Source organism: Podarcis muralis, chromosome 14 (genome assembly GCF_964188315.1).
Source record: "Podarcis muralis chromosome 14, rPodMur119.hap1.1, whole genome shotgun sequence".
In the NCBI taxonomy this organism is placed as follows: domain Eukaryota; kingdom Metazoa; phylum Chordata; class Lepidosauria; order Squamata; family Lacertidae; genus Podarcis; species Podarcis muralis.
Window position 1 is genome coordinate 39,127,151 of NC_135668.1, and position 11,731 is coordinate 39,138,881.

An 11,731-nucleotide genomic window follows, 5' to 3' on the forward strand; every position below is an offset into this window, starting at 1 on the left:
TTGAGGGGCTTTTCTAACAAACTTGCCCCCCCCTGCAAAGTCTTCAAACCAGATAAGGCATAAGGCAAAATACTTTAATATGTAATAACTCTGACATGTGGTGCAGTAGTGAAGCACTGAATTATTCAGTGATGCTTAATTTGAAGCATGTCTGTAAACCAATCTCTTGCTGCTACACTAGTCTTAAACAGGCACGGATCCTTGCATTATGTACCTAGAATAAGCTGAAACCCAATCTTTGTTAAACTTTCATGAGAAGTTGTAGCAAGCCTGTGACTCCTACCGGTCATATCTGCCCTGTAGGGAAATAATCAGCCATGAGTGCATTGGCTGCTATAGTTTGTTTTAACTGTGGCTCATTACTAGAACAATAGAACTAAGATTAATAGGAACTGATGAGATCATGTAAGAACCTGCATGTAGTAGCTGATGGCTATCTGGATATCTAGTTAATAATCCATCCTAAGAAAGTTATTATTAATAACTTGCCAATAACAGTTATGAATGGAGAACTTTATTGCTAATAAAGCAGAGTTGTATGAATGAAACAAATAAAAATATTTGCACTAATTTTGTTACTTATGCCGTAGCCATCCATTTTGGGCTGTTTACTTTTCCTTCAGGGTTTTCCCTCTTGGTCTTTGGGCTGTCACTGTTGAAGATCTGCAGACTCAGATGCAGGCTATTCCAAGGGACTTATTTCTCTAGCATAAGATCCAGACTTTAAAGCAAAGCTTGTGGCAACATGATTGCTTTTGTTAGGAACTCCTGAAAGTAGTGAAAAAGTGGCCACAGAGCAGTCTCCAGAGTCTATACAGTGGTACCTTGGTTTACGAACTTACGTTCCAGAAGTCCGTTCTTAAACCAAGGCGCGCTTTCCCTAATGAGGCCTCCCACCGCCGGTGCTCTTCTACCGTTCAGATTCTGTTCTTAGACCGAGGTAAAGTTCACAAACCGGGACACTACTTCCGGTTTTGTGGAGTTCGTAAACCAAATCGTTCGTAAACAGGACTGTTCTTAAACTGAGGTACCACTGTATAACCTAATTGTGGGCTACCTTGTCCTTTGCTTTTCAAAGGGGCAGGAAATCGAAACTTCCTGCAACTAAAATTGGTCCGCTTGGCAACAACTGTGAATGGCTCAAAATCCCCCTTTTATATTATTTATTAAATTTATATCCTGCCGTTCCTCCCAAAGGAATCCAGGACAACAAACAACAGAGCAGCGAAACAATGCAATTAAAAAACAAAGGGTTGTGTCCAGCTAAGTTCGACTCAAGAGTAGTTGCAGTGGAATTAATGGGCCTAATTTAATCATGCCCATTTTCGTTAGGTTTACTCTGAGCGGAAATTAGTTTGATAGGACAGGGTGCCATTTAAAACCATTTAAAATCTCATATCCCCACAGTTTAATAGTTAACTAATAATTAGTATGAAGGTGCTCTTTGCAGTCCTGTTAGACATGGTTACTGTTTAGCTGACTTCTTAACTGAGCTGATTTAGGAGGAAAAACTGCTTATCACTGCACAGCAGCCATAACTTGGGCAGAATCTTATTAACGCAGAATGCTTGCATAGTCTAGGAATGCTGATTTGGCCGAAAAGGCTTTCCAGGAAATTTCTGAATGGGTTTGACTTGCCATTCCTAGAAGAACAGTACTAAGCTGTCTCAATGTGATTGGAGGTTTTTTGTTGTTGTTTTTTACTGCTAAACTTTTGTCCCCCTTGTCCTTCACCTGCAGGAGCTTCCTTCAGCTGGGCGCTGGTCTGAGCGTAGGCCTCAGCGGGCTGGCTGCTGGCTTCGCCATCGGCATTGTGGGTGACGCAGGCGTACGGGGGACGGCACAACAGCCTAGGTTATTTGTGGGCATGATCCTGATCTTGATCTTTGCTGAAGTCTTGGGTCTCTATGGCCTCATTGTTGCCCTTATCCTTTCCACAAAGTAAAATAAAAAATCAGAGTATGATGTGTTTAAAAAAAAAAAGTTGAAAAAACAAACAAAACTAATCTCCAGAATGAAAATGGTCTCTCCACAATGTGTACAGTTGTCATCAGTTTGGTAGTTGATCTCTTGTAAATGCGCAATGTATGTTAGTGACTCGTCTGTCTTGTGTGTACTTCAATATTAAACAGAATGAGCTGCCTCAAGCCCTCTAGGCAAGGCTTGGGGAAGCTCATGTGCAATTTTCCATCCATTCTGCCATTAGAGTACTTTATGTATAAATATGAACTAGAAATGGTAACTTTTTTCTCTTCACTGGATGTTTTATTTATAAGACTTGACATGTTCATACATATGGAGCAAGAGTTTTCAATTTCCCATGCTTATATATATTAATCTCATATATAGGTAGATTAATACACTGTGGGGTTAATTGTAAGTGCAGAGAAATCCTTGGATGTAATTTGAATCTCAAAAGATTGCTGTTGTGTCCTGGTATTGGAGTGTGAGACTGTTTGTGTTTATACAAATAACAGCAAAATGTCAGACACTCCTGTGTTCCCAGTAGTAAAAATAAAAATAAAAAATCTGTATGCTCCGGCATCAAAGTTGTGCACCCAGTGTTGGGTTTCGCAGTTATACGTTTCCAGATAATAAAATTTCCTCCACTACATCATTGTAAAGAGGTGTGTCTTTGTGTGGTTTGTCTGAAATTCAGGCTTTTGAAACACTGACTCCACCTAACCCTCTGTGTGTAAATGCAAGGACACCTTAAAAACCGCCTGGAGGTCAATAAACTAGTCTTGATTTCCCATTGGCACCCTAGTTCCTTGTGCATATTTTGGGGGAGTATGCCTGTACCTGTTCCTGTTTGCTTTTTTGGTGCCAGGCATAATCCGCTTTGTACTATGGGTCTCTTCTCTGCACAGCAGTTGGCACATGGGCAGCAGCTTGTTCAAAGGCATGTCTGTGGCATGCATAAGCAGGACTCCACCCAATTGGACTCTGGAAAAACAGGCTTCCTGATCAGATGAAGCCCTGCCCTCTATTCCTCACTGTCATATATGAGTTTCAGGACTGTCTTGACTACAAAATATCAAAAAACTTTGGACTTGGGTCCAGTGGTTGAAAATTCCCAGGCGCCATGCACATTTTACTACTGGTGTGCATCTAGTTGCAACCACATGGGGATTTCTGGGCACCAGGTTGGCAACCACAGTTTAAAAACCTCTGCCTTAATCCATAGTTATTTCCAATTCCCCTGTGTGTGTTGTAAGAGCAGAATACAGTCAAGCAATGTAGTTCAGATTGTAGCATTGGAAAGGGACCCTGAGGATCATCTAGTCCAACCCCCCGGCAAATAGACAGGTTTCGGTTGCCACAACAGAATAAGTTTAAGGTGCCATTTGGCACCTAGCTTTTATCTCTGACTTTCTAACAGTGCTTGGATGCAAACAGCAGTAAAGCTCCAAGACACTTTGGTTAGCACAGTGAGATGTGCTTTTGTTTCTCAAGGAGCCAACGGAAATAACATCACAAATGGCTTTGCATTTACTTCTGAAAAAGGCTGTTTTGTTTAAAGTGGGGGGAGGGGGGAGAGAATGTACTGTTTTTCAAGAAAACCTAGTACTGAAGCCAGTGTGGTTTCAGATGCATGGGATCCTTCTCATGGCATACATCAGCTTTGGGGAGCCTGTCCCCCCCCCCCCAGATACTGAACAAGAATTTTCATCAGCCTCAGCAAGCACAGCCAATAGTAAGGCATGATAGGAGTTGCAGCACCACAGTTCTCTTTACAGCTAATGCACACCTCCAGGTTTTCTTGTGCGCTTCTTACAGAAACCGCAGTAGAAAATTGGGTATAAAAATAATGTGAGAATTTGGCTTTTATTTACATTTAAGGGAGTAGATGCAGATCACTAGATATGAACTTTCACCAATGATCTGTAGACTGCAGGGATATGGAAACTGCAGCTCTAACAGTAGCTAGAAGGCTACAGCTTTTATTATAATCTCTCCTTTGGCTAGGCTGGCTGTGGCTGATATGTAGCTGAAATCAAACAGGCAGTTCCTCAGCCCTGCCATGCTTCATCTTTCCAACTTCCACCCTGTACTCATGGAGCAAATGTTCTAAAAACCAGAGCCATGATTATCCCGACTCTTGATTTGGGCATATTATAACTTCAACCAATAGGTAATGAAAGTCTGCACTTCATAATTTCCCCAGAGCTGGATTGTCTAGCTCTGGGAATATGAGCTACAGTTGTGCAGTAACAGCTCTTTCATGTATGGGCATTTATGAAGGGGAAAAGTTTCCTCCAGATATTTGCATAGTCTGAAGACAGGTTCATACTGCCCACATTTCATTGAATGTAACATAATTTAACCTGTACATGGAAGATTTCATCACCATAATTATGAAACAAGTATGGTAGCCAACAATCTAGTTTTCTTGTTTGAAGTAGATTCAAAGACTTGACCATATAACTTTTGGAAATGAAGACTTAATCGCAGCCCGTTGCTTAGAAAGGTGTCCAGTGCTGGCTTTCAAAGTATATAGCTACTGAATTGCTTCTTAAAATCTCTCTCTACCTAAACTACATCACAGGGTTGTGATGATGATAATATGGAGAGGGGGAGAGCCATGCACACCACTTTGAGCTCCTTGGAGGACTGGCAGGATAAAAATAGAGATATAACCTAAGGTCACCCAGTGAGTGACATGGCTGAGTGAAGATTTGAACATGGGTCTCCTTGTGCCTACGCTGATAGTTTAGACCAGTGGTCCCCAATTAGCAAAGTACTGAGGAACCCGTTTTTAAAAAGCAAAGCCATTGACCGCCCCCCCCCCCAACTTTGAAAAAAAATGATATTTGTTTTTGTTATGTGAATGGTGCCACGGACCCCCTGGGTGGGTTACATAGGACCAATTGAGAACCTCTGCTCTAGACTGCTATATACCATATCTTGTTGACTGTGAAAGTAGATAATTTCAAAAGAGACAAGAGATTGCAATCCTGTGCATGCAAATTTAGGAGCTGGCTCAGCTGAATTGAATGCTTCAGAGTAAATGTGGCAGCTTTTCCTTCCCAAATGTGAGCGTTGTTGCTGTTAAGCATCCATTCACCAACAGGCCCCAAGATGGTATACGACAATTTAAAATTCAGAACTGAAAACAGGTGGGCTCTGAAAAACACACATCTTAGATGTCAAAGGTGAGGGTAAAAAGGTGCATCTCCAGCATTCCCCAAAAGCTGTATAGTGAAAAAGCCAGGCACACCTCTATGGGTGGGAAGTCCACAATTTAGGGGCTGCCCCAGAGAATTCTCTCTCCTGGGCCGCCGCCACCCAAACTTCTGAGTGTGGTGTGGAGCTACAAAGAGGGTCTGCTCTACTGATCTTAACACTCAGGAAGGTCTACAGGGAAGCAGACACTTTCAGATATTTGGGGCCTAAGTTGTAGGTGGGTGGAGATACCAAAGTGACGGGAGCATGGTGTGCATAGTCCTTTACTACTAGTCTCTTTAAATGAGCAGCGTAATTTAAAAAGACAACCTGCAAAGAAATGTACAAAGCATGCACCCTTTTCCCCACAAATATGTGCATGGCAACTGGTGGGGGTGGGGGGGTCCTATGTATTTTTAAACGAAAAAGCGAACGATCCACCTATGCACCATTACCCAGGTCTAAATGTTTTGAGATTCTGATGTATTGTTTGAGTGCAGAGGAGGCAAAACCACATAAGGGACCATGTGCAGAAATACAGAGTAGTAAAACACAGGAACGCGGGTGGCGCTGTGGGTAAAACCTCAGCGCCTAGGACTTGCCGATCGCATGGTCGGCAGTTCGAATCCCCGCGGCGGGGTGTGCTCCCGTTGTTCGGTCCCAGCGCCTGCCCACCTAGCAGTTCGAAAGCACCCTTAAGTGCAAGTAGATAAATAGGTACCTCTTTATAGCGGGAAGGTAAATGGCGTTCCGTGTGCTGCGCTGGCTCGCCAGATGCAGCTTGTCACGCTGGCCACGTGACCCGGAAGTGTCTGCGGACAGCGCTGGCTCCCGGCCTATAGAGTGAGATGAGCGCACAACCCTAGAGTCTGGCAAGACTGGCCCGTACGGGCAGGGGTACCTTTACCTTTACCTTTAAAACACAGGAGCTCGGAATAAGCCTGGATATTTTTTTCTTGAGAGCCGTGTTGGTGCATCCTAGTAAGGATGAAGTAGGTTGAGGCATCCCTGCAATTACATCAGCAGACAGTCTCTAGTGATTCGGGCCATTGAGAACTTCTTCGTGACTCATTCAGCCCTCCTCAGACCCTTTACGAGCTTCACAAATTGGATTGGAGAGCATCGCCCCCCACCTCGCCAAGGCAATACTTGTATGGGTCTCCTTGCAGTGGTGGTGGGTGTGGGGGGACGTGAAATGCCAGCGTTTGCAGCATCTAATTAAGGAAAAAAATGGTTTGGGTCTGCAGATAAGCTCTTGTGAAATGGAACGGATCGCCTTGTTCTGATTTTGCATTGAAGCTCTGCGCTGCAGAGTGAGTCAGCCCTGCAGAGGAACAGAGAAGGGGGAGGGAGAAGCTGACAAAAGGGAGAGGGAGAAGCAGCAGCAGTAGTGATGGATAATATCCATTAATAGGCCACCTCGGTCCCTGGAAGAGGCCTTAAGTCAAATGGAAGAGGCCTTAAGTCAAATGCTGATTGCGTAGGTAAAATCTCTTTCCGTTGACTGTGCCTCATCTTTTAGCTCTCCACCCCCTCCCCAAAAAAAAGCCCTGGGGAGGAAAAAGCAAGCCTGTACTGACATAGGTTCCTAGCGAAGATTTAATTAGAAGTGTAGATAATTACAGGTCCTGTCAATTCCTTTTTCTGAAAGAAGGATCACGTAGTACAGATAGCTGGGGAGGGGGGCTTAAGATGTTGCTGGACTCCCAATGCTATCAATCCCAGCCAGCATTGTCCATGGTCATGTTCACACCATTAATATAAAGCACTATCACCATGGTTTCCCACAAAAAGATCTATGAGCAGTAGGAATTAAAGGAACTTAAGGATGCTGAGCTGTCTATTCCCTCCACAGAACTACAGTTCCCAGTGTGGTTTAATAATCCCACTTCGAAAGGAGCTCTGGCAGTTGTATCTCTGCATGGGGAACAGGGGTCTCCTAACAACTCTCTGCACCCTTAGCAAACTACAGCTCCCAGGATTCTTTGGGGAGAAGGCATGACCGTTTAACACGGTGTGATAGGTGCTTTAAATGTATGGCGTGCCAATTATAGAGATCTTGGGAGTCATAGTACAGTAACGAGAGCCAGCGGTTCCCCAAACAACTATCTGAATGGAACACTAAAGTGTATTTTCTGTGGAATGGCTGTAGCTGTTGTGACCTACATGTGTAGCAACCTGGTTGTAAGCTTTATTTATTGAGCCTGCCAAAAAAAATCTTCTGAAAATACTGGATTCCTTTTCAAAGAAAGGTTGGATTTATTGAGGGGAGAGAGAGAGTAGTAACACATGGCAGCAAAGTGCATTGCTCTCTGCATGCAGATGATCCTAGATTCAGTTTCTTGACAGCTTCAGGTAGTGGGAGAGACCTCAATCTGAACCCCTGTGGAGCAGCTGCCCATCAGTGTAGACAAGGGCTCAACAAGCTTTTGGAACATTGACACTTCCCTTCTCTCTCCGATCAGATCGCACTCCCCACCCCATCTGTTTCTGGAGAAACAGATCCTTCTGGATCCTCATAATCTTAACATCAAAACCACCAGCACCTGGCTGTATCCACAGAGGGGATCCATGATTTGTTGCTGGTCTTGTTGTTGTGTAAAAACCATGAGGATCCATGGCTTGGATCAAGGTTTTTGTGTGGATGACAAGCTCCAGACCTGTGATTTTTTACTGTGTTGTCTATAGCGTACACTTTATTTTTAGTTGCTGGTTTTTTTGAGACCTTGTGTAAAAAATCACTCAAATTCAGTACTCTTAATTCCTTTGAACCTCCTGATCAGTGGTTACCAAACTTTTTACCTTGTGGATCATTTTAAAGTTGCTGGCAGACTCCTTTTTCTGTCTTTTGTAGCAACTGCAGTGTGCTGTGTTACATGCTGTGTGGTTTTTAATTGTATTTTTATTGCTTCTTTTATTTCTTACATTCTCTCTTATTGTATTACAATTTGCATTCCATGGAACTCAGTGAAATACAAAATAGGGAATAAAATAAACACTAAAATCACAATTAAAAACTTAATGACATGCCACGGACCACCTGAATGAAATTCAAGGACCATCACAGTTTGGGAACCCTTGCCCAAGAAACATTATTGTTTATTTCTATTTTATTTATTGGAAGCTGATGCTCCAAGAGCAATCTAATCTACAGAGAGGCCTGAGAAAAGGACAGAGGCGCAAAACGCACACCAACTAAACCCTACGTCTAGATCATGTGCCTGTTGCCAAGTGATACAACTGGTGCTTCGCAGCTTGAATTCAGCTCAAAGGATTGTTTTACATGGCCTCCTGGTCAGCCCTTTGCCCTCTGCTCTCCTAGCTGGGCCAGGACTGAGGAAGGCAGGCATAATAGCGGATTGCCGTGGCAGATCAGATCAAAGTCTTATCTCATGGGTGGGGAAAACTCAAACTTTGGGGTGTCAAATGTGGCCCTCAGGGCCTCTGTATCTGGCCCTTGGAACTCTCTTTTGGCAACAATCACTCCTCCCACACCACACCTCTCATTGACTTTGATTTGTACCCTGAGTGTCTTTGCCTGGCCGGAATGTGTCCTTGGGCGCTGATAATATCTCCTGCTTGTCTGAATGGAGAAGGGTTTGCAAGTGTTCAACCTACTGTACAAAGGGGAAATCTGCATCCTTTGCTCTGCTCACTTTTGCATTTGGCCCCACCCACCACTATCATGTGGCCCTCAAAAGGTTGACAGCCCTTGGACCCTAATCTAGCTTTTTACCTCACAAGCAAGCCATACAGGTGATGGCTATCCCCAGTTGCTTCACCCTGGCACCTAGCATTCAGAGGTAAACTGCTGCTGTCCATGGCAGTTTCATTTTAACTACAATGACTATGGAGTCGTTCATCCCCATGAAGCGTGCGTTCCAACCAAATATGGGTCAAGTGTTGATCCATTAGACTGAACCCAGTCGGAAGGTGTTTTATGCATGAACAACACTACCTTGTGAAGATTGAACCAATACCCCTCCTTGTGTGGAGGTGCCCTACAGTCATGCCTCAGTACAGTACTACCAATGGAGCACCGTCTCACTGATTTACAGGGACAGAGTCTGCATCAGCGGTAAAGGTGGCATCTCACCATCATTACCTAGTATCATAGCTGTGTACACACCATACCTTCAAAGCACATTCAAGCACCCCACTCCAAGGAATCCTGGGAACTGTAGTTTACCCACGACAAAGCTGTGATTCCCAGCACCCTTAGCAAACTACAGTTCCCAGGATTATTTGAGGAAAGGCTTTAAATGTATGGTGTGGATGTGACACATCATGGTAGAACTCAGACATCTGTTTGAAGGGGCCCCTCAGCCTCATTTTTATTCTGTTGGCTAGAAGGAGAGATGGGCTTTCAGAAAGAGAACTAAAAGGAGGTGGCCCTCCCCACTTCTGTCTCTGGCCTTAACAGCACCCTTAAGGAACGACAGTTCCCAGGATTCTTTATAAAGTGAAAAGAGAAGTGTTAAAGTAGATTTCAAGAGCACTTTGTGCAAATATGAACAAGCTCTATTCTACCAAGTCTTTGCATTGCAGGGGTTGGGCTACATGACCTTTGGGGGTCCCTTTCAACTCTACAGGTCTGTGTGGCAAAACCAGGCACTGGGTCATAAAGCAAAATCTGGCTGAAGAGCCTTTAGGTGTGTAATCATTATTCAGCGTCTGCATCTTAGCAGGAACAGTGGTGGCAAGGAGGAAGAGTACTTGTTTTGCGGTGCCTTCCAGCATGAGTGACTCAGCCCTTAGCTCATGTCCTCCCTGCCTTGCCACTAAGATGTCAGAAGCCTTTATTAATATGCCAGACCTGTTGTCAGGAAACCTTTCAGCAGGGGATAAGAAACACCTCTCAGCTACCAACAACACAGACGGAGGACTGGTTTTCACAGCCACCTCAGATTTCCATCACATTGATGCAGTTCTGCAACTATGTCTTCCTGCATGCATCCTTATATCCTACATTCGTGTTGAATATATATATCCCCGCGCACACGCAATGCCCTGAAATCTCCAATAGATGAGCATTGAATTTGATGGTATCAGCCAGAAGATCCTTGACACTGAAATAGGCACATGGTCCTGAAGATTTGAGCAAGGTGTTACTAAAGTTAAATGTATTCTGTGAATGCTGGCATCCCCTCCAAAATCCACATTTAACACCCGATTTTTGCACCACTGAATTAATTATTAGTACTGCAGGCTTCAAGAATCTTCTTCAGCTTGAAGGCCACATTCCTTTCTGGGCAGCCTCCTGAGGACCACATGCCAGTAGTGGGTGGGACCATGAGCAAAAGTAGGTAGAGCAACAAAAGTTAATTTATGCACACACATCCCCTCTCGCCTCCTTCCAAGCAATAAAGAGGCATTAGCAGAATTCCAGCTACATCAAAGCAAGGCTGGGGGATGGGGTATTGACCTGGTGAGAGGGGTGTGTGACTGAGGAATCAGAGAATTGTAGTGTCGGAAAGGACCACAAGGATCATCTAGTCCATCTTTCACCCAACATGGGGCTCAAGCCCACAAGCCTGAAATTAAGTGTCTCATGCTCTACCGACTGGTGGTATAGCTTCACCCATATCCTAAAATAATAATAATAATATATGTGAAGTACTTTGAGCACTTGAAAGATAAATGCTGCTTCATTATTATTACCTTACCTCTGCCTCATTTCCATCTCTCGCACACACATATTCATGGATCTTGTGTACTAACATGCAGTATCTCTACAAGAGCAATGATGGTGAGGGGGCAGGGCAGAGAAGAACTGGTGTTCCCCGCCCCCCTACAGTCGTTCTTGTCCAATAAGCAAGCAGACATGTGGCTGGATCCTGGTCACTGGTTGCACTTTACCTCAGCACCATTGTCACTCTTCAGAAAAAAAGGAAACTGCCTGCAGTATGCAAATATTGTCTGTCATGCCCATTTGGCATGTTCTTGCTGCCTCAGGGTTCCCAGAACAAGAAAGAATAGGCGGCTAGAAAGCAAAACAAACAGTCACAGCAAATGTACAAAGGTCCTGGAGGCTGGCACATTAGGGCAAATGGGGCACTGCCCCACCGACCTCAGTCTGCCCAGCAGGCATCTTAACTGCAGTCAGATTTTATAGTTTAACCGATTTTTATATTTTAAAAAAATATATGTATTTCTTGTACACCCCTTGAAGTAGATTGTAGTTAAGCAGTACAGAATGAGTGAAAACAAATAAAGTAACAACAACTACAACAAATTGTTCAAATAAATAAAAGTAAGACAAAATGTTTAAATAAATAAAAGTAAATAAAGCAATAAATTGCTTAAATAAAACATCTAAATCAAGTAAACAAACAAATACATACATACATACATACATACATACATACATATGTATGTATATCTACCACCTAATTCCCCGTCTCCATAGAATTGCGTGCTCAGCCATTCCTAGTCAGCTGTTACTCTGACCATCTCAAGATGGAGGTAAGGGTTGCTGCCGGCACTGACCCCTTCCTTTCCCTTCCCATCATGGCGGCTCGTCTATGCTGCTCACGTGCCCGTAGGGAGCCCATCCCCCCCCACA

General features: G+C 43.9%; 1 protein-coding gene and 1 long non-coding RNA gene across 2 annotated transcripts in view; one reads left to right on the forward strand and one right to left on the reverse strand.

Moving 5' to 3' along the window:
• Positions 1-2,624, forward strand: part of ATP6V0C (ATPase H+ transporting V0 subunit c) — a 21,666-nt gene extending 19,042 nt beyond the window's left edge. The window contains exon 3 of the mRNA XM_028705257.2: positions 1,741-2,624. Coding sequence (XP_028561090.1) covers positions 1,741-1,945 — 205 coding nt within the window. The 3' untranslated portion in view covers positions 1,946-2,624. The remainder of the gene's footprint in view (positions 1-1,740) is intronic.
• On the reverse strand, positions 2,078-11,731 carry LOC114583924 (uncharacterized). Its single transcript, XR_003703614.2, has 3 exons — positions 11,556-11,731; positions 10,833-10,939; positions 2,078-6,490 (listed from the first exon to the last, which is right to left on the reverse strand). It is a non-coding gene; the product is annotated as an uncharacterized LOC114583924 (long non-coding RNA).